This window comes from Cololabis saira, chromosome 16, assembly GCF_033807715.1.
Source record: "Cololabis saira isolate AMF1-May2022 chromosome 16, fColSai1.1, whole genome shotgun sequence".
NCBI classification, from domain to species: domain Eukaryota; kingdom Metazoa; phylum Chordata; class Actinopteri; order Beloniformes; family Belonidae; genus Cololabis; species Cololabis saira.
This window is the reverse complement of record NC_084602.1, coordinates 10,366,959-10,391,174: the sequence shown is the minus strand read 5'-3', so window position 1 is coordinate 10,391,174 and position 24,216 is coordinate 10,366,959. Positions and strand designations below refer to the sequence as shown.

The 24,216-nt window shown below is 40.0% G+C and overlaps 2 protein-coding genes across 2 annotated transcripts; one reads left to right on the top strand and one right to left on the bottom strand.

Moving 5' to 3' along the window:
* Positions 1–5,424: 5,424 nt before the first annotated feature.
* Positions 5,425–10,687, bottom strand: tedc1 (tubulin epsilon and delta complex 1). Its single transcript, XM_061744312.1, has 4 exons — positions 10,488–10,687; positions 8,147–8,231; positions 5,765–5,970; positions 5,425–5,658 (listed from the first exon to the last, which is right to left on the bottom strand). The coding sequence occupies exons 1-4, from the start codon at positions 10,623–10,625 to the stop codon at positions 5,425–5,427; spliced, it is 663 nt and encodes a 220-aa protein (XP_061600296.1). The 5' UTR covers positions 10,626–10,687.
* A 6,481-nt stretch (positions 10,688–17,168) lies between these two features.
* Positions 17,169–19,145, top strand: LOC133462856 (pinin-like). Its single transcript, XM_061744311.1, has one exon. It carries the CDS (start codon positions 17,169–17,171, stop codon positions 19,143–19,145), a length of 1,977 nt encoding a protein of 658 aa, XP_061600295.1.
* Positions 19,146–24,216: the final 5,071 nt, after the last annotated feature.

Genomic DNA, 24,216 nt, shown 5'->3' with positions numbered 1-24,216 from the left:
TAATTCAGGTTTTAGAACCTAACCGTTACGACACACTCAGAAACTACCACTTTAGTCCGCTGCATTTCACTCCCTCCTCTCCGACAGGCTGAGTTCAAAAGTTCAGTTTATTAACTTGCAAACATTATTTCCAAACATCCTGTAACTTTGAGGAAGCAGCAGTGAATATCTCAACCAATCAGAAACATTCAGCCCCGGACACGCTCCACCAGTACGTCCTAGTCAAACTCCAGTCAGAGGGTTAAATGTCTGTCCAGCACGTCGGTGTTATTAGTTATTCAGGGACTGGGCCAGTTCAAAAATCCAGACTCCCGGAGAAAACTACAGATATACATTAAATAAAAACTTTATTCATTGTTTAGTCACATTCATTCGAGCCAACCAAACTTTATGTTTATATTAGGGCCCTGGATAGTTCAGTGGGTTGAGCGGCACCATTTACAGAGGCTGTAGTCCTCGTGCAGCTTATTTTCAGCTTATTTTCCAAATCCTTCTTGACTTGAACATATTTTGATGTATAAAAGGGAGTTTCACTACTTCATTGTTGGGAAATGTCAACTGACAAAATTTCTGTGGCGATGTGCACATTTTCACACCAGGATAGAAATTTCCATGGTGCTGCGCACAAATTCACACAAAGTTGACTTTGGAATATCGCAAGGTGAGCATGGAAAATGTACGCACATTTTAAATACGTTAAAAAGTAAACGAAGCCCCTGATGTTTGACTGTGGAGCAGGTTTCCATCCATGGTGTAGTTAATTAAATAAAAACACACACACACCACAGTTAGTCAGCTGATACAGCATTATTGCTGCTCACCGCTGATCTATGGTGATCTGTAACCATGACGACCTTGTCATGGCAGGTCATGGCAGGGTGAGATCCAAGTTCTGCTGGTTCTGACAAACTGTCAACATCCCAGAATAGTCAGCAAGTCTGTGTCCTTTATTTTCGATAAAAGTAGTGAGACAACCCTTTTTTTTCAAAACCCTTCAATCTTGATGTTTGTGATCTTTCAGCTAACAAAAAAAGAAAAAAAAGTGGTGGTCTGCTTACAGACGTAAACAGATGTTTACAGATGTTTTTTCATGTCTGTTTTGGATATAAAACTTATCATCCAGCTCAGGTCGGAGCATGGAACACTCACCTGTGCACGCGTGTCACACGCCTCTGCTTTGGGCAGCCTCGCAAGCAGCTGCTCAAGTTTGACCAGCCCCTGGTCGCCATGGTCACACACTCCAGGACTGGGTGCTCGGGAAGACCTTCTGACATGAGGATCCAGCAGATGAGAGTCCAGTACACTTTCCTACACACACACACACACACACACACACACACACACACACACACACACACACACACACACACACACACACACACACACACACACACATCTTGGTGGGATTCTCTCACTTACTTTTATTTCTTTACAGGCAGAATAAACACTGAGTAACACCACTATGAGCATACAATTATAAGCCCCTGATTGTTTAGGTTGTCCCATGGGTCAATATTCTGTGTGTGTGTGTCTTCTTGATCACTGTATACGACAAGCACTTAGGACTATACAAAATTACAATTTACTTTTAATATTCAGATACACTATATGGCCAAAACCTGTTTGAATCCAGGTGTTCTGATCAGACTTGTAGTCACAGGTGAGCACTGAAGTCTGCATTTGTAAATATCTGTGATAGTAAATGTGTCGTTGTGAAGATCTCACTGACTTCCAGCCTGGTTCTGTGACAGGTTGACATCTTTACAACAAGATGGTTAGTGAAATTTCTTCCTTGCTGGATATTCCCACGAGAAAACTGGAAGTGATGTTATTGGAAATGTTTCATAGACCATCCTGGTTAGACTATCCATGTGCTGGATAGTTTTGAAAGGTTTCTTTTGTACGTGTTTCACACCATATACTGGCTGCTTCACCAGAAAAATAAATAACAGCAGTGATGACAATAATGAGCTAATTTTTACCTGAATATACTGGGGATATTTCATTAACTTTATTGCATTTTACCAGTCTAAATGTTTCTGATTTGGGGTTGTTATTAATCCAGTAGGTTGAGAAATGCATGTTTTTATGTGAAAATATGTGTGCATGCAACTGTCTATTGTGAAAATATCTATTTAACACATGTATGTCAAAAAGAGACTCTTTCAAACATATCAGGTAATAGATAACAGCGCTCCATGACTTGTCTGAGTTTTTCTTCCATAACTAATGACACAAAGTAATATTCTGTGTTTTGTTTTACATCCAAGGTCGTATTTAAAGCCTCTATATGTAGCAAGATCACATCTGACCACATGGGGGCAACGTAGAGCAAGAAAGTTTATGTGTCAGGTTCTGGTAGACAAGACTTTTTATTAGTGAGTTCCCATTACCTCTAAAACTGCACAGTAAGTTACTACATTCTTTGACATTTCTGTACGTCTGAACAATTTCACCCTGGAAGAGCTTGAGGATTTGATCAACACATTTTTCAATCAATTTTGTGCCACGCCCGACAGCGACTCAGTGAACCACGAGGAAAAAGCCAAACCAACACCAAGCGGTCCAGGAGGGGCCGGCGTTCTGATTCTAGGAAAACTTTGTTGGGACAATCCTCCTGTTCAGAGGTTAGTGACGTTCGGATTTTCATCAATGAAAAGTTTTCTGGATTGGATACTAGAACAACACGCGTCCAATTACTTCAAAGAATTCCGACAGCTGTGTGAAAGCTGCAATTCAGTCAACGACAAATCGGAGCGTTCACTAAAGAAAATAGCTCTCGTCGAGATGCTGTCACATCGACGTCAACTCAGCTTGCAGTTGTTACAAAAGAAAGCAAAGAAAGAAAATGAGAGAAAACCTGGTGTTCTCAGGAATCCCTAAACAGACATAAGATGACAACTGATTAAAGATTTCATGATGAATCGGCTGAAAATCCCCACGGACACAATCAAATACATCACGTTCTACTACGACTTCTACGTGCAACTAGTGCACCGGGAGAAAAACCTGAGGAACCGACTACGGCCGGAAGAGACCAATTTCCTTGTGAGATCTGAACAGACGAAAAGTTACATTTCAGATCAGGAAACAGTTCATGAAAGAAGGAAAAAAGCCAGCAGGTGTGGAAACACAGTATATGGATGGTCAGATGACACCCCCCCGGCTCTTCTAACGGCCTACAACCCACGGTAACATAATCGATGATGATAATCGCTTTGGATTCATGGCACTGCCCCGTGGTTGCATTTGCACGTCTCTGGCACCACTGGATGTGACGTAATCGGTCAATCTAAAGCAATCAAAATCTAGGTCCTGCTGTTTTTGGCCTCATTAATACAATGTAGTTATGCTACAACGCTACTTAATCACTATGCATTACATAAGGGCTGTAACTCTGAATAATCATTCCAATGATCGTCGGCCGCCGGCGCCGCCTTCTGTTCATTTTTCCAAAACTAAAGATGTTTCTGTCCATCTTCTTGGAAGTGGATCTTGGTTTTCCTTTATTTGAAGAGAAGTCACGCAGGATGAGATACTGAATTACACTCATAAAAGAGAAAAACACTGTTCAATCCCAACACCGGCCAACGGCAGAAGTACTTTCACCACATTTTCAGAATTCTCACTTTTGTTGTGCAAGAAAAGAGTAATGAGATTCAGCTCTGGTGAGATTAAGCTGCATGACAAGACATTTCAGAGTTTCCTCACTCATTAGGACAGTGTTCAGTGGCTATTTTGTCGACACAGACAATCCCATTGCCCCCATTTGGTCAGATGTTGTACTGCTACATTAGGAGTTAATATATTCAGACAAATATGACAGCATACCTACTACATGAGGGGACGAGCTACAAATTTCTAAAAAATATATGTAACGTGTTTGCTTGCATGTTCTAGTTCTAACTCACCATCCAGGTCCAGAAGACTTTCTCCACCTGTTTCCATTTCACATATGCTTCTAGGAGGTCACCAAGCTGCTGCAGACGTCTGCAGTCCTGCAACAAACACACACTTATCAGAGCGTAAAATGAAATGGACTACAGCTGTAACAGAACAAACGATCCGAGGTCCGCCCAGATCACTCCCCGATCCCAGCCGTCATGCCGGTTACAGATTGATTTTACTGATCAAAGTAGTAAGACAGTTCAACGCTGCGTCGTGGATTCTGGGGGTTTGGATAGCGAGCAGCAGTGGGAGCATCGGAGCAGGAGGAAGCTGAAAAGCCTCTTGGATTGAAAGTATGTCTGATTAGAAGCAGTTTGGCTTCCCTCTCCACCGTGATTCACATCAAACCAGCTCACAGTTGCATTTCTGTGGAGGTTCACGTCCAGCTACAGCAGTCGTCATGGTGACGTGTATGAAACATCATCCCACTGTGCCACTGAGATGTGAAAACGTGACTGAAGACGGGATTTTTTTCTGTTTCATTTAACAATGGTAAACGAAGCAGGTGTGAGGTCTCTTTATTGCACTTTTTTGAGCAGCCTTTTGGTGTTTTGTTGTGAAAATCTAAGCTGGTATCATCCCTGGCGGTGTTTTGCCTTTTTTTTTTTTTTTTTTTTTTTTAAATGCCATCTTTTGGTTATAACATTATTCAAAACATTTGACCCATTGAAAGTTGTTCCCTGTTCCCGGACCTTTTCTTTTTATAAACTTCACTGAACCAAAAAAAACAGCGTGACTTGTGGGTCTGAAACCGTGATCAGAATCAGAATCAGAAAGGGGTTTATTGCCAAGTTTTCACACGAGGAATTTGTTATGGGGATTGGTGCAACACAATACAAATATAAAAACAAATATATAAGAGATAAAATAAAATAGAATGAAATGTATACACAATAAAAAGTATAGACAGTAAAATAAAATGTAGACCGGAAATGTACAAAATGAGGTTTTAAAGTGCCGGGTGAGTCTGTACAAAAGTGACTTAGCAACTTAGGATAGGTAAAAAGTATAGACAGAAATACTTTTTACCTATGTGATGTGATCTGAACCGTGAGTTATGTGATTCACTACACCCCCAGTAAAGACTGGTGAACTTTTTTTAAAACAGCTAGAAAAAGGTGAATAAGACATGAAGTTTTATAGCTCACATACGTACCTTCTGAAGTGCTGAAGACCGCTGACCAGAGGACGAAGAGGGAGAAGAAGAACCACTGGCAGAGAAAAGCTGAGGACGCATTGATTTCTTTGTTAGAATTAAATAATATGAATTGTTCAGTGAATCCTTTAATCCACATGTTACATTTAGCTGATTTTAGACCTCAAAGTGGTGACGGAGAAAGCTCAACAAACATCTACTGAAATACAGAGTGAAGTAGATCTCCAACCATTAACGTTGGAGAACACTTCATTTGTGCCACTTCTGTTCTTTGAGGAGTTTAAATTGACGATCCAAATTCTTCTTGCTACCGACTGATCCTACACAAGTTTGCTCCAGAGCCGGATTTTGTTGTGCTTTCTCTGACAGATACAGAACATCAGTTTGTAGAAATGGAAATGAGAGGATCTCCTCACAGCATGGAGTGCTCGAGATCGCACTTGAGTCATGGACAGCAGGGTCCGTCCCTGGTGTCTCAGACGTCCAACGAGCCACTGAAGTCTCCTCAGGGAAGCAGAGTCTAACTGGAACTCACTGGAGAGCTCCAATTTCACCTCAAACAAACAGAGAATACACAAATATAAACATATGAACACAGAATTGGGTTTGCCATGACATGAGGACACTGCTGTGGTGCTCTGAGGACCCGGCAGCGCTTACAGGTACAGATGTGAGGAGGGTTTTGTCCAGCTGCTGTACTCGCTGTGTCAGCAGTTTCTCCAGCGCTCCGGCCGCCAGCAGCCAGCCCAGCGCCAGCAGGAGGTCTCTGCTGGAAAAGCCCTCCGTGCCGTCTCCATCCCTCCCGTACATCCAGTCGGCATGGTAGCCAGTCTGCCACAGCCCTGCAGCCACCAGCTTCCTGCGCTCTGACAGATACAGGAGCACACAACACAACCCTCAGCCAGAACTCACATTTATCTCAACCCTGTAATAAAGATCTAGCGGCAAGAAGAATTGAACCCTTTGGATTTGGTTCGTTTTCTGCGTCAGTTTGCCACAAAATATGATATGCTCTTCATCTAAGTCAGGGGTCGGCAACCCGCGGCTATAGAGCCGCATGCGGCTCTTTAGCGCCGCCCTAGAGGCTCCTGGAGCTCTTTTAAAAATGTTTGACCTTTTTTTTCCCTTTTTTTTCTTTTTTCCCTTTTTTCTCTTTTTTTCTTCCTTTTTCCTTTCCTTTTTAATCTCGACATTTCGACTTTTTTCGACATTGACTTTTTTCTCGACATTTCGACTTTTTTCTCGAAATTGTAGTTCAACATTAATCCCGACATTTTGACTTTTTTCTCTGAATTTTGACTTTTTTCTCTGAATTTTGACTTTTTTCTGGACATTTTAACTTTTTTCTCAACATTTCACATTTTTTCTCGACATTTTGACTTTTTTCTTGAAGTGCATAGTGAAAAAAAAAATCTTCCTCCTCTAAAATATTATTTTTATTTTTCTCGTGCCTGGCTCTAATACTCTTCCATAGATTTGCGTAACAAAAAGAGTCATGTGGAAAGACATTAGCATGCTACATTTGTTGTTGTACATGTGTTGCCTTCATTCTAAGGCTTATACAAGACCACATTTTGGGTTGCAGACCCCTGAAGTTATAACAGACAAACTCATCTAGCTTCATGTGACAACACACCAATTATAATGTATATCTTTATTGAAAACACCCATTAACAGTGCAGTAGGAGTTGACTGTTGTGGAAAAAAACGTATCTCTATAAATACTTTTTAACCACTAGGTGACTGCAATATCCGAGTAAAACTGAAATAATATAAAACAGCTGGTTGAAGCTCTGTCAGCAGCAGTGAGGACGGTTGCCCTGCTGCATCACTAACTTCTACTAAGCTTCAGTTCGTGGACAGACACTCCGACATCATCCTGGAAAAGGTTTTGGTTAACTTGGAAGGAGGATCAAAAACCTTCCTCCAGCAAACATGTGGCAACACAGTCAAATTAAAGCTCAAAGTCATCACTCTGAGCACATACTCATATCAAACTACTATCTACTACTTTAATACATTTATTAATCAAACAAATACAGGAAAATATCACATACGTTTAATTTAAGCTGCTGAAATGTTTCATCTTGTATAATTATGACTTGTGTGTTACTGTATGTACAGCAATAACACAATCTAATCCGTTTTGATACTAGGGCTGTTCGATTAATCGATTTTAAATCGTAATCGTGATTATGTAATTAGAACGATGTTAAAACTTGAAACTCGTAAAATCGATTTTTCACTTCTTTTTTTTTTTTTTACCTTGTCTGCACACATATTAATGATCGATGGAAATACCTCTCAATACCTGCGACAAGTGCCCCATGGGAGAGGCTCTTCAGTGTAGGAGACGGCGTTGTAACATGCCACCGGGCATCCCTCAAGCCCGATGCGGTAGACCGGCTCATGTTCCTTGCAAAAAACTTGCAAATGTGAATAGCAAATGTAATGACTGACATTACACACCTCTACCTCCTTCATGGGTTGCATTATTATTTAGCATGCAAAGACCCAGTTTAGTTTAATTAGAAAATGTCTTGTTTCATTTGATTGGAAATATAACTTACTGTATGTTTGCAAGTGCTGATTTGCTGATTTTTTTTTTCAGAGATAAAACTTTATATTTTAATATATTTTTTTAAACTTTTTTCAACTTATTTTACAGAGTTTTGCACTTTATTCATTCATTTTTGGTTTAATAAGAGCAAAGTTTGCACCTAAAGCCCAATGGGGCAAATGTTCAATAAAAAACAGCATATTTGAAATCATTTCTTTGCCTTTTGTCAATTCACAAAATAATCGTAATCATAATCGAAAGTCGGATTTTGAGAGAAAAATAATCGAGTTTTTATTTTTGGGCAAAATCGAACAGCCCTACTTGATACATATTCTTTATTTACTCTATAAGGTTAATATTACTGTTAATAAGGAATTGATTAAGAGTTGGGACTTAACAGAAACTGTTTCTGCTACTATTAAAAGGATAAAATATATAGATATATAAAAATCACTGGAGAGTTTTTCAACCTTCCCACTGACCTCCTCCCAGCTGCCGGCTGTCCTCAGAAGAAACCACCCCAGCTGCCTGAAGGATGTCGGAGAGAAGCTGCCAAAACTGGTCCTCCTGGGCAAAAAACAACATAAACTTATTCAATATGCTCTAAATGGTGGGATCTTCAAAATCTTCACAATTTTCAGTTAAGGAACCGTTTCCTGAAATTTGTCCACCATTTTGTGAGGAACATCGTTGTAGATTGATGAACCCATGCCCATCTTTACATTTGAGAGATTCACGTTAACAATTAACCTAATTAGTTGCCCATTGCTCCTCCGGTTGTTTTTAATCTGTGCAAATTACTTTTCCAGCCCTTTGTTGACCGTGTTCCAACTTTTTTGAGATGTGTTGCTGCCATCAAATTCCAGATGAGCTAATATTTGTCATTAAATGGCAAAGAAAATCCCAGTTTTAACATCTGATCTTTATGTTCTTTTCACAATATAATATGGGTTTATGAGATTTGCAAATCATTGCATTACGTTTTTATTTACATTTTAAACACCATCCCAACTTTTTGGAATCAAGGTTTTATCATGTACAGAAGGTTTGGACCAAATTAGACTTTTCTAATAAGACTTTTCTTCAATTCTTCTTTCATTTACTGCTTTTACCTTGTAGCATTAATTCTGTAAAGTTATTGGTTTCAGAAAAATACTGAGTAACAAATATTGCCAAATCCATTGTTATTATTCAACACTTATAATGATGATGATAATGATGATGATGATGATGATGATGATGATGATGATAATAATAATAATAATTTCAGGAAATTTTGATATGGGCTTGCTCTACTGCCCATTCGTCCTCTCTAGCTGCTTGTGTTTGGGGTGGTACTGGATGTGTTCAGGGTGGTTCTGCTTTTATTGGGGTCGTCTCTGATGTTGTCAAAGATGGTTCTGGTCGTGTTCGGGGGGGTTGGTTAATAATGGCTTTGCAGGGAGTGTGGTTATGGTTGTGGTTATGGTTGTGTTTGGGGTTTATTCTGGGTGTTTTGGGGGTTTATTCTGGTCCCCAGCGTGGCGATTTGTGGAACATTTGAATGATGTCTGTACGATAACCTGTTGCCTAGCAACAAGCGACCAAAGTCAAATTGGCTTCAAAAGTTCAAAATCTCAAAAACCGTAATAATTGGCACAATGAGGTTGTATGGTCCATTTAGTCCCAATAGGCCCGAGTCTTAAAACATTTGAATGTCTCTACGATAAAGTTTGGCTGAGCAATAAGCGTCCGAATTTGCGACATTTTTTTCCGCTTTTTGGCACCTAGCGTTGCCATGGTAACGCTGAGAAAAGCAATGCCCATCAAGGCACGACGGAGACGCACGAACTGATGTACAGGACTGTCTCAGAAAATTTGAATATTGTGATTTTCTGTAATGCAATTACAAAAACAAAAATGCCATATATTCTGGATTCATTACAAATCAACTGAAATATTGCAAGCCTTTTATTATTTTAATATTGCTGATCATGGCTTACAGCTTAAGAAAACTCAAATATCCTATCTCAAAAAATTTGAATATTCTGGGAATCTTAATCTTAAACTGTAAGCCATAATCAGCAATATTAAAATAATAAAAGGCTTGCAATATTTCAGTTGATTTGTAATGAATCCAGAATGTATGACATTTTTTTTTTTTAAATTGCATTACAGAAAATAAAGAACTTTATCACAATATTCTAATTTTCTGAGACAGTCCTGTATGCCATGCATTAACCAACGAAAATGCTTGAAATAATAAGAAAAAGAAGACGAAGAAAAGGGAAAGCCTTTCTGGATACTTATAAATCACCTGCATGTTTCAGTCTAGTGAGTGGCCACTACATGTTTCTTTTTGAGGGATTTTCTTCTTCAATATCAAAGCAGGGCCATGCTCCGCAGTAGCTTTTGTGCAACTTTAGCTTGCCAGAGAAACGCTAGAAAAATGGCCCTTTAGGTCGTTTTACACAAGTGCAATATGGGCCTGCCACTACTTGACATTTGTCCATAATAATAACAGCAGAAGTTTCCTGCTGTCCACCAGAGGGCGCCATTCTGCTGAGTGCGTCAAAGGATAAACGACTGTATTTCTTTCGTTTAATTTCACGTTTGTTTGCCTGACCGTATTTCTGGCATCGCGAGTTAAATAGTAAAGCGATAAAGTAAAAATGAAACAGTTTCCTTAACTGTGGTCAGGGGGGAAAGGGCCCAAAGCTGAACTATAAAGCCTGAATTATGGTTCCGCGTTAAATCGACGCCTACGGTGTGCGTCGCCGCGTACCCTACGCCGTAGGCTCTGCGTCGGTGTAACGCGGGACCATGAATCAGCCTTCAGCGTACCTCGGGTCCGCCTCCAAACTTGGCGCGTCTGAAAGCTTCCGGCGCGGGAACCGCGTCCAGCCCGGCGGCCGCCAGCAGTCTGACCAGAGCTGCGATCACCTGCTTCACCTCCACGCTCACAGCCTTACTCCGCTGCATGGCAGCCAAACACGGACCTAAACACAGTTCAGCCCCCAGCTGTCAGAGACAGAGCACATGTGGACATGAAAGACATCCGGCTGTTGCTAAGGAAGTGAAGCGAGGCAGTGTTGATTGATGTTTGTGTTGGCCAATCACGAGCAGGAACAGAGGGCGCTGGGCGGGACTACTTTTTTCTTTTTTTACATAAAAGGCTCCGGCATGTGAAAATGTTATATTATTTTAACCAATGTACAGAGCTGGGTAGAGTAGCCAAAAATTGTACTCAAGTAAAAGTACTGTTACTTCAGAATAATATGACTCAAGTAGAAGTAAAAAGTAGTCATCCAAATAATTACTTGAGTAAAAGTACTTGGTGAAAAAACTACTCAAGTATTGAGTAACTGTTGAGTAACGTCTGATTTTTTTTTTAACACAACCATTCAAACAAACAAAAGTACAAAGTAAGCATCTTCAGGCAAATTAAGTCAATAAAATAATAAAATAAATAAAAAATAAAAAATAGCTTAAATTAAAATAAGCTTAAAGTAAATTCAAGTACTTTAATAAATAATAAAATAAATAAAATAACAGAATAAAAAAATAAATTAAGCACAAGTAGCACAAAATGTCAAGCCTTTGTACTTTTATTTTTTAACCAGGCAGAACTAGAACAAGCCCATGAACTCATAGAAACATTTTTCCATAGAATCACCCAGTGATGTCATGTAGCCTAATGTAGCAGAGTAAGAGTAACAGTTTCTTCTTCACAAATCTACTCAAGTAAAAGTAAAAAGTATAGTGATTCAAAACTACTCCTAAAAGTACAACATTTCCCAAAACTTACTCAAGTTAATGTAACGGAGTAAATGTAACTCGTTACTACCCACCTCTGCCAATATAATAACAAAAAAAATATAAAATACAAATAACAAAGCGCCTTGCAGAGCAACAATAGTCCAAAACATCTACAAATAAATGCAAGCAAATTTGAAAATAATAATTCATAGATATATTAAAATGATTAACTTAAGAGCATTTGGCAGGGAAAACATCTTAATTTCTGCTGCTTCTAACTCTGTCTCAAGTTTGAAATTGATTTCAGAGCGAAAACATTGACTCAAAATGAAAACAAATGTCAAAATTCTCACTTGCCACAAAAACCTACAATTATAAATTACAATTCATTATTAAACATCTTTCTTAACCCTTTTTTGTTGGAAGAATTTTTGCATGTCAACTTCCTAAATCTTTTAGAGTAGAGGAAATTGGTTATACATTTTTTTTCATCTTTAAGACGTATTTTTTCATGGTGGATCTGGATTTTCTTTATTTTTAGTCAGATAATATGTCCCTCAGAATTTTGTTCCATATGCATTATCACAGAAATTCATTTCATCATCATACAGAGCTGCCTCAAACTTGATAATACTGCAATTGAATGCTATTAATGTAAAATGTCTTCTTTATTGATTACACAGAGGTGGGTTTGTGATCATTTTATTAAACTCTTTACTCATCTAATGTACCTAATATTTTCTACTAAACTACACATATCGTAAAGGTTTTTCTTCCTCAAAAATGTAGGCAGCAATCCAAATTCCATTCCATTCCTCTTTAAACACATATTTCATTCAGTTTCCAATAGATGAGTGGTAAACACAACAATCAAGGAAATACAACATGGCAATAAACTTACTTTGGTAATCGATAAATGAGGCGATTTCCCAATATGGAAAACTATCTTCACTGAAAAAAAGTTTACATTTATTTTCTACAACTGGGTAAGCAACAAGCGAAGAAGTCACACTTCATGTCCATCAAAGGGACATCAGTAATAAATAAGGCATGACTTGAGAAAGCTGCATTCTTTTTTGTATCATCTTAAGTAAAGCAGAAGAAATTGGTCTTATCACAAGTCTTTTTTTTAACAATAATCCCAATGTTTCCTCAAGTCTTGGTGAGAAAGCACATGCTCATAAGGCTGCATTAGGCTGCATTAGGTTGCACAGTTGTATTATGCCATAAAATACTGTATACAACATAAATTACCTTTGAAGATGGACTTCCTGTTCATGGTGCTGATCCGTCTGCCCCACCAGGGGGAGCAGTTATGGAGAGAAGTTCAACTAGGATGAAGGTTTCATATCTTTAGGAATGTTAGACACCTCAAATCACACTTGAGCTAAAACCTGATGTCCAACCTTCCTAAAAAGATTGTTTAGGATATTGAACTAAATCACCACTGAGGTTAAGAAAAACAAATATTTTAGTCATGTGATTCTGAGAGTGGCAATCATGGATTCAAACGTCAGTGCTCTTAAAATTCATACTCAATATTCCATGACTAACTGAGATAAATAATTAAATAATAAATAAATGAATAAAAGTGAATTCTCTAGCGATAAAACTTGAACTATCGGGGGGAAAAAAAGAATAAACACAATGCAGACCTGACTGAACGGTTGCTTCCATAATAGTACTAGTCTTCAAAACTGGTTCCTGTAACTACATTTTTCATATCTCTAGTGGCTATTGAATAATTGCATCAGGTGATTAATAAAAGTTCATTGGAAATAAGCAAAGCAACTTTCTACAGTTCAGCAGACAACAGTGAATATTGCTGATTCTGCTGGTTCATTGAGGCTAAATTAATTAAATGAATGTGTTCTGTTTGAGTTTAGAGAAGGGAAGCAAACAATTAGCGGGCAAAAAAATGCTCTTTTTTAAAGGCAAATTAAACATTTCCTGGATGATGCTGCACCTGTTGATATTCCCAAAAAATAAAAATCCCCCTAAATTCATATATTTCCAGTCTACAGAGATAATATATGAAAGTACACTTTTTTTTGTTAACAATTTTTTATTAATTTTATGCCAAAGGGCAGACAGTCACAAGCACAGCTCTATAAATTTTGTTGTAGCAGCATGTCCACTATACATTTGAAAAGAACAAATGCAAAAAACAGGGGAAAAAATGTATTACAGCAGTTAGAACAAAACAAAAACATTTCATATGCTGTACATATTTACGCTTGTCTGTCTCCTCCTTGACCCACATACACGCTCTCACACAAACACACATTCACATCCACACGCACACCCTCGCATACACATCCCAATACTAGCAAATAATCAAGAAAAAGAAAAACCCTCCCACCCCAGTGAGTGATCTGCACCATCCCCTCCCCGTTCCCCCCCTTTATAGGCAAGACTTCACAGCTCTGATGCTTCTGACCAGGATCCTAAGGTCTTTTCTTTTGCTCCATGAGACCGTGCAACTAGGGTTGCCACCCGTCCCGTAAAATACGGAATTGTCCTTTATTTGAGAAAAAAAATGTTGTGTCCCGTATTGAACTAATATGGGACACGATTTGTCCCGTATTTTCATTAATTTTTACACCATATTCTAGTTGAATTATTGAAATAAGTTAACTTTTACACCATATTCTAGTTGAATTATTGAAATAAGTTAACTTTTACACCATATTCTAGTTGAATTATTGAAATAAATGAACTTTTACACCATATTCTAGTTGAATTATTGAAATAAATTAACTTTTACACCATATTCTAGTTGAATTATTGAAATAAATTAACTTTTACACCATATTCTAGTTGAATTATTGAAATAAATTTACTTTTACACCATATTCTAGTTGAATTATTGAAATACAATTACTTTTACACCATATTCTAGTTGAATTATTGAAATAAGTTCACTTTTACACCATATTCTAGTTGAATTATTGAAATAAATTAACTTTTACACCATATTCTTCACCTGTAGGCTATATTACATCTGGGCTGATGTGGACATACATAGCATAGGAGGCTATTTCAGTTGCTAGTATGGTTGTCTGTCTATACAGTCATGCAAGTTCAATGCTATTAAAGCACTTTAAACTTTAAATCAAAGCATTTTGTTTTTCATATAAAATAAACACATTTTTATTCAGTTTAGAAGTTTTAGGGCTTTTTTTTTTTTTTGCTCCTGCGCTGCTGAAATCAGGGCGTCCCTTATTTCTATTTCTGAAAGGTGGCAACCCTAAACGGGCGACCTGTCCAGGGACGTCCTGACCGCCGCATCTCACCCAGACTGCTGGGATGATAAAGTTGCGTTTCAGGTGTGTTTTTAATTTGCACCAATTCCATGCTGATGGAAGTGAAGTCCCACCAACGAGACTGAAGGTTGATGGGAGGGAACCGGCGGCGCCGCGGTCCAGGAGGACCGGGACGGTCTGGGACCAGAGCAGAACCTTCATGATAGTTTCACACCTTTTAGGGAGTGAAAGGAGGGAGAAATATGAAATGTTCTATTTGTCATGACTTGGTGTTGTTTAAAGGAGTTTAATCACTTTTACTGATCTGCTTTTGATTATCTGAGTTCATTGATCTTCACACCTTGAAAGCTGTGAAAGGAGGGAATTGTTGGGAACTTATTTTAGCCTTTGCAGGACTAGGAGAACTAAAACACAGATTAAAAAGGGCTAAACATCATTTGTGACCTTGCAAACATTCAGGTATCCCAGGCTCTCGTAGGTTAACTCCTCATCACTGGAAGTGGTTCCCTCGTCTCAGGAAACCAGCGACGGAGAGCAGCAGCCCAGAGCGGTTACTAGAGTTCAAGACTGAATCCACCATGTTTGGAGCCAAAGAAGACGAAGAGACCAGAGTGATCGGACCAATCAAGGCTCCAACCAAGTGAGTCTGAGCATGTTAAGTATTAAGAGTTTTTATCTGCGTTGAATGTTTTCCTTCCTTTTCTTACTACATTTTATCTGGTCTCTTCTTTGCTACGAGCTGATATTTTATGATGTTTTTGAGTACATTTTGAAAATTTCCCAACAAGCCACTTATAAATATTCTGAGAAATGCACATGAAATAATGCAAATTAATAGATAATGAGACTCTTTCAATTGGGATATAATTTATGCTTTGATGGAAAAGGATGCAGTTGTGTTCTGACAGATTAAACATTAGCTGTACACACAGAGGAAGAACAAACCTGTCCATATTAATGAACATACGTGTGCAATAAAATACCTGGACCCAGACGTATAAATGAGGGATAAACAGAGAAACCATCCATGTGTCTTTCCCTGCACAAAAATGAAGGAGATGCATGAAAGACAAAATAATGTGCTTTGACAATCTTCACCCTTCATGCACTTTTTTCAAACCAGTACTAATACCACTAATGTAATAACAAAAACAACACTAATAACTTCACTTAAAATGTACAGGGATTTTTCTTTGATTGTTTCCATTGGATTGGTTATGAATCCAGAAGGCGGCAGGACTTCAACTTTAACCCTTTATTACCTAAGTAATAAAAATCCGCCTGGAATTTATCGTGTTATTATGGCTGTAAAAGTGTATTAAAATGTGTTAGGACCAATTGCTTTACCCCCTTTTTTCAGAACCACTTCAACTTTCATTATCTGGAGTCATTTACATTTCACAAAATGTAATGAGTGCTTAATAACACTTTACATGGAATAAAAACTAAAAAACTGAAATAGATTTGAAAGGTTTTTAGTATATAAAGCAGTGTTATATCACAGTTACAAGAAATTGGAGACGAAGGAAAGCAAACTGAACATGTTCTGAAACTGTCCATTGAACATTGAAACTCTGGACTTTTTGAAATGGCTATTTCTCCTGGTTTTTCAAAAGGTGTAAAAAACACTTTTTGTCATCAACAACATCAACATCAACAACTTCCTCTGTTTTCCAGCTACTGGTTCTTCATCTGAGCTGTCAGATGAGCTGTCAGGGTTCTCAGATGGAATTTGGGGGACTTGGGACTTTGTTTCCTCCATAGGCTGGATGACCACTGCAGCAGGAGAAACCCTATATATATATATATACGGTATATATATATATATATATATATATATATATATATATATATATATATATATATATATATATATATATATATATATATATATATATATATATATATATATATATATATATATATATATACATATATATATATATATATATATATACATATCTATTTAGATATACAGGACTGTCTGAGAAAATTAGAATATTGTGATAAAGTTCTAACAGTTAGTCCAGTGTTTAGTTTATAAAGCAGTAAACTGTGTTACAGTTAGTTTTCCTCAGTGAGCGGTTCCCCCATGCTGGATCTGCCGTCCGCGTGACGTCATCACGTACATCAAAGAGACGCTCACCAAGGTTACCATGACAACATCACAACAGAACATTCTATTGCACTGTGCAAAAACTCTGAAAACTCCGTACGGAATCATAGTGTATTGAACCTTCAACACGCTACCTGTTGCAAGTCTCTCTGGTGAAAACCACGTCTAACGACTCGGAAAACACTGAGAAAACGCTTCAGAACTTCAAACCTACATTTACTGACACTTTTCGAACCGTATATATCTTGAATCCTTCAAGACACGACCTGTTGCAAGACTCTCTGGTGGAAACCACGTCTAACGACTCGGAAATCACCTCAGAAAACGCTTCAGAACGTCAAACCTACATTTACTGACACATTAACGACCGTGTTGATCGCAGAAATGCCTTTTAACGGACGTCCAAGACCCAGACAGGGATTTGTGAGCTCTCCCAGGGATGGAGCTCCTAACGGAGGTCCAAGACACAGACAGGGATTTGTGAGCTCTCCCTGGTATGGAGCTCCTAACGGACGTCCAAGGCCCAGACAGGGATTTGTGAGCTCTCCCTGGTATGGAGCTCCTAACGGAGGTCCAAGACCCAGACAGGGATTTGTGAGCTCTCCCTGGGATGGAGCTCCTAACGGACGTCCAAGGCCCAGACAGGGATTTGTGAGCTCTCCCTGGGATGGAGCTCAGTCCCGGGTCTCAGATGATTTTCGCCAACTCCAAATGGAGATTGAAGACTGCAAAAAAGAAAATACTGTCCTGACCGACGGCAGCGATAAACTGGAGTATATTAGAAATATATTAGGAATAGTAGAGCGTGAAGAGGAAATGGAAAGAATGATGATCAACAAGAACTTGGACAGGGAAAGAGAAATCGAGGTTGCAAATGAGAAAATGACCCTGGAAGAACTAAAAAGACAGACTGAGATGACAGAGATGTTTAAGGTAAAGCTGGAGAAAAAGGATTTCTTTCTTGCTCAAGAAAAATACTTTAAGGAATCAGCAGAGAAAGATTCCCTTGTATATGTGAAAAAAATCAAAGACGCTGAAACTCGTTTGGAGGCTGAACGCCAGCTCACACTGGACTGTAAAGGAGAACTCAATCAGTGCAAAGGCATTATTGAGGATCTAGTTCAGTCGTCCAAAACGCTTGAAAAAGACGGTGAGGTTAAGTCCAAGCAGGAAGAGGCCCATAAGTTGGTCCTTGATGAAATAGAAAAATTAAAAAAGCAACTGGAAGAAGAAACAAACTCACATCTTGATCTGATATCTAAACTGGAGGCACAGGAAACATTGAAATCGAATGTACAGTTCAAGATTGCAGAGCTCACAGAGGAAATGAAATTTGTCCTGGAAACTTCTGAGTCTTCTGCAACAGAAAACCTCTCAGAAATGATAAGTGTCTCATCACAAACTGACAATGCTTCTTTGGAAAATGTATCAGAACCTTCAGAACCAGAGAGGGTGTCTGAACAAGAAGCTGAGAAATCATCACCAACGGAGCCTGAACACAGCAAAGACAAGATGTTAGAAGTTGTTGTAGAGAATAGCAACAATGAACTTAACCAAGACTTTGCTGCAAACGTGGGGGTGTCAGGCCCAGAAGAGGTCTCTGAGCTGAAAATGACCACTGAATCGCAATTGGTTTCTGAAGTTTCTGAACAAAAAGCCAAGAAGCGTAGACGCAGAAAAAAGAAAAAGCCAGAGCAATCTGACGATGCAAATCAACCTGAAGATGGTGTACCGACAGCAGACTTGGTGATTGATGTAGAACTCACCGAAGAAAGTAACCAGCCTGAGGTCGGTGATAACTTGGCTGAAAAAGTGGGAGACCCTGAACCAGAAGAGTTGTCCAAACCGGTACCAACCCCTGAAACAGCATTGGTCTCTAAACAGGATGGGGTTGCTGGACAAAAAGCCAAGAAGCGTAGGCGCAGAAAGAAGAAGTCAAAAAAATCTGAGGATGTTAATCAGGTCATTGATTACCTACCTCAATCAGAAGATGGTATACCAACACCAGACTTGATGATTTTGCAAGAGTTGGCAATAAAAGTAGGAGTTGCAGAACCAGAGGGCGTCTCTGAGCTGGTGGGGGCCGATGAAAAGGTCACTGAAACAGCATTGGTCTCTGAACACGATGGGGTTTCTGAGCAAGAAGCAAAGAAGCAGAGACCAAGAAGGAATAACGGGTCAGTAATTACTGAGAATTTGAAACAATTTGAAGTAATTGAAGGACTCCCTGAACCGAAGGATGCTGTTATAAAAGAGGACACCAAAATGGTATATAATCCTTCACTGTGGAGACAATTTAAGAAGTTCCTCACCCCGGCATGTCTGCGTCAGTACAAGCACAAGAACACAGTCCAAGATTGAGTGGAAAAAGCAACCGGGTTGTCACCAAGTAAACAGCAAAAACAAGATTGACGAAACAAAATTGAACAGTTCCAAAACCGAAGCCATACAAACTGGCACCCCTCACCAGGTCCAGTCATCACCCATAACCACCATCTCCTTCTCCGGTCAAGACATCCCCCTCTCTACCTCTGTTACTAACCTCGGTGTGAAGCTGGACCCACAACTTACCTTTGTAAACCACGTCAAACATCTGTACAAAACATGCTTTTTCCACATAAGGAGCATATCTAAACCCCTTCCTCACTTTCTCCGATGCAGAAACACTCGTCCACGCTCTAATCTCCTCCAGGCTCGAATACTGTAACAGCCTGCTCATCGGTATCCCCAACAAACACCTCTGGAAACTTCAATTCATTCAGAACTGTGCTGCCCGAACTCTGATGAAAACTCGTATATACGACCATATCACCCCTATTCTTCAGAACCTACACTGGCTTCTCATAACCTCAAGAATCCAATACAAGATTTCCCTCATCACCCGCCTCTGCATCTACAGCAATGTCCCTCAATACCTCAAAGACCTCCTTACCGCTCACCAGTGACTAATGCGTTATTTAGTAACGTATTACAGTAATGCTGTTAGTTTTGGCGGTAACTAATACTCTAACACATTACTTTTTTAATTCAGTAACGCAATTACCATTACCAAACGGTGCGTTACTCCCTTATTTCTGGCTACAGTGAAGCTTTTTTTCCCCGCACGTGGAGACCGGAGGAAACGTAGTGTGTGTGCATTCAAAAACATGAGCGGTCATGGCGAGCCAAGAGAGCAAGGAGAGTTTTGCAACGTGGATATATTGTCATTACAGTAATCCCTGGTTTTTCGCGAGGGTTACGTTCTAAAAAGAACCTGTGATAATTGATTTTTTTTTACAATTATTATAACAGGCTTCAAATTGCGGAGATCAGCACCGCCTCGCACGTATTTCACTGCTCTTCTGAGCCGCTGCATCCTGACTCTGTAGCGTCTTTTTCTCCTAAAGCCCGCGGTGCAGGTGTGTTTTTTCGAGAGAAGAAAATAGTTATGGGTCGTTGTTGTCGTTCTTTTTTCTTCTGGGCAAAAAGATTCTGATAAACCAACATGCCACCATGGATTATATCTGAGACTGTAATGAACGATTCATCAAAGGGTCCCGTTCTTGAGCTGCTCGCTGAAGCTCATTGGCCATTCTCAGCTTGTTTGTTGTTTTTGTTGGTCTAAGTAACAGAGTTACTAACTGAGTTACTTTTTAATGAAGTAACTAGTAACAGTAACTAGTTACTATTTTTCAGTAACTAGCACAACACTGCCCCTCACTCATCCACCCGTAACCTCTGCTCACAAAACACCAACCACCTCCCCCACGACTCCGCTCCATGGGAGGCCGAGCCTTCTGCTCCGCTGCCCCCACATCTGGAACTCCCTCCCTGAACACCTACGTCTGGAACTCCCTCCCTGAACACCCACATCTGGAACTCCCTCCCTGAACACCTACATCCACCCCTGTCTGTGGACACTTTTAAAAAGGGGCCGAAGACTTTTCTGTTCAGGAAGTGAATCAATTTTATTTATTATAAGTATCTCACAGCCATCATTTTTGTCCATCGTTCCTGTAGTTTCTTGTGCTGGCCCCCTTTTTTCTCTTTTGTGCATATTTGCAGGCAGGAGCTTCAGGAGCTGCGTGCTGGCCTGCGGTCCCCCCTCTGGTCATCCCGCTGCTGCTTCCACCTGCCTGCAGTCCCCCCTCTGGTCATCCTGCTGCTGCTTCCACCTGCCTGTGTGGATGTCTGCTGTGTGTTGCTGACGTCCCCGACCACCCCAGTCTGGCCTACGGCAGGAGGGCCCCCCCTTATGAGCCTGGTCCTGCTCAAGGTTTCTTCCCTCATAACCCTGCATTCACACTGAAAGCGTCACGGGCTTCATAAGCAGCCAGCTGCCATTCATTTTCAGACTGCAGCTTCACCGGGACCAACGATGGTTGCTGTTGATCCGGGACCTTTGGTGGCCCCTGGGGGGCGGTGGGTGGGGCCGTGGGACCCTGTCCCTAGCGGCGGGGTGGCACCATTCCCAGGTGTCTATGTCTTATGTTGTCAGTATGAATGGGAGGATGTTGGACCGTTTCCCCCTCCGTCTGGGGGCTCCGGCGGCGCCGGGGGCGCCCGTGGAGGTACGGTGGGGCCCTGGCCCGGCTTGGAGGGCCAGCCCCCGTCTACTGGATGGCCGGTGGGGGAACGTGGGTGTCTTACCGGGGCCGGCTCTGCTGGTCCTGCCTCCTGGCTTCGGCCTCTTCTCCCCCTCCTTCCCCCCCTACACGATTCATACGCACATAGGCTAAGGGGCGGGGGGTCCGGGTCGTGGGGGGCATTGTCCCGCGTGGCCCGGCACTCCCCGCCTCACGGTTTTAACAGCAATGTAGACACTGCACATTCAACACTTAATAAATACATTTGACAAGGACACGTAGTTCGGGAGGGGGGGGTTCGGTGTCAAATCGATACTTGGCCCTCCCCCTCCCTGTTTTTATGGCATTAATCACATGCACTCAACACCAGGGGCGGGAGGGGGGCCCACATCACCCGCGTTCCCTCACCGGCCTGGGATAGGTGGGTCGTGATGCCCGGGCCTGGCGGGGCTCGCCGTGCAGCCTGGGGTGCCTTCTGGCGGTACTGGACCCCCCGGGGAGGGGGAAACGGTGCGTGACTGTGTGTCTGTGTTGGTGAAAATGCGGTGTGGAAGGGTCCTGCCATGGAGGATTTGAGCCTCCATTGGCAGGACAACAAAACTTAATAATTTATCAATATTATATTATACAAAGATGGTTATTATTATTATTATTATTATTATTATTATTATTATTATTATTATTATTATTATTATTATTATTATTATGTATAGTATATCTTATTATTAGTATAGGTATCGGATAGGTGAATGGATGAATGAATGGGATGCCTGGGTCTGGGGCCCTCCGTTGTCGGGCCCACGCGGGTATCGCCCTGTTGGGGGGTTCCCTCTCTCCGGGCCCGTCTCCGGTCCCCCCCGCTGCCTCCGCGGCGGGGCGCCCCTCTGGTCTTGGAGGGCCACTTTCCGCGGGCCCCCTCAATTAAATTTTATTTGTACAGCGTCTAATACAACAGATGTTGTCTCTAGACGCTTTTACCTGAACTGCTCATGTGAAACACGTAACTAATGGTTGAGGAGCTGTATGGTCCGAACGATTTTATTTGCTACATCGATCCAACGCAGAATAATTAAAAACTGTGCTTATTAATCACAAAACACAGTTTAAACATCATGACCAAATCCGCTCCGACCCGGTGTGTCAGTGTTCACCGCAGACAGACTGCAGCTTCACCGGGACCAACGATGGTTGCTGTTGATCCAGGACCAACCTTGTTAAGGAGCATCAAACTCACTCTTATCTATGCGGAAATAACGACAAAATATAAAGAAGGCTTCCCAAAGTGTGATCTATGTTGAAATAGGAAACTAAAGATGTGCAGCTATATATTAATATGTGTAGACTATATACACTTTGTTCCCTCCAGTTCTGCAGTGGAGCTTTAATCCCGTTCACTGCAGGTGTCGACAGTACATGCAGCTTTCAGTGTGAATCCACCAAGCAGCGCGATGCTGGTGTCAGGAGATTTTTGACGCTTTCAGTGTGAATGCAGGGTAAAGGGGAGTTTTTCCTTGCCACTGTTTGGCTTAAGGTTTTTCTCCCACTAGGGGAGTTTTTACCTGCCATTTTTTATGTAATAATTGCTCGGGGGTTTATGTTCATGTTCTGGGTCTCTGGAAAGATCCTAGAGACAACTTTTGTTGTATTAGATATATATAATTTATATGATTTATATAAATAAAATTTAATTCAATTGAATTTAAATCTTTCCCTGGTCTTTTATAGATGTTTCTATTGTCTCTGTGCTTTTATGCTTTTATTTTGTTTTTTTGTGTCTTGATTTTATTCCTTTTTGTTTATTTTGTTTGCTGGTATCTGTAGCACTTTGAGATTATTTTATGAAAAGTGCTTTACAAATATACACATACCGGTATATTAAAATGTATTATTATTATAGATGAAGAGCATCGCAGAGGTTTATGTTCACTTTCAGTAAAAGTGTTGGGTTTCCTCCCATTATTAACTTTTACTTGAAGAAATCAGTCCATTCTTAGTAAAGAATAAATAAAAGGAGTTAAAATCGAGAGTTTTTTTTACATCAATCTTTTCATCATACTGTGATTCTCGATTGGTGGGAAAGTGATATGTACAAATTATCTGCCCTATTGTGGCTTTTTTTTTTAATTATTTTTCTAAAAACTGGTCATGTACATGGAGAAATCATGTTCAACATTATTGAATTATCATTATTGAAATGAAGAATACATAACAAATATTTGAAAGGAATTAAATATTTTCTATTTTTTGCGTGTTTATTGGATAAAGGCGTCATCCAGAGGTCCTACGTTTGCATCTTTTCCAGGTTGCAAACTTCGCATCGCCTATACTCAGTACTGGAGTTGAGGGGGATGAGGGGGGATGGCATCCCCCCTGAAATAAAAACGGTCAAAATCATCCCCCTGTAAAACTGCCATCCCTCCTTTCCATCCCTTATGTCATTTCATCAATGAATGTGGTTTTACTGCTATTTCAACATTTAGAGTCATCACCAGAAAAATAACACCAGAAAAATAATTTATTTGGCAATTTTCACCTGTTTCAAGTACATTTTCACTTGAAATAAGTAGGAAAATCTGCCAGTGGGACAAGATTTATCTTCTCATTACAAGCAAAAAAATCTTGTTCCATTGGCAGATTTTTCTACTTATTTTAAGTGAAAATCTACTTGAAACAGGGGAAATTGTTGTTTTTTCCAGTGATGAGTCTTGTTTTAAGTGTAATGAGATTTTTTTACTAAAATGAGACATTTTAACTAGAAATGAGACAAATATTCTTGATAAGATTTTGAGTTTTTGCAGTGATCCATTTTACTTATCCTGTGAAGGACAGAGTCATATTGATAAGTTCAGAAAACTGTTTTTTATTGT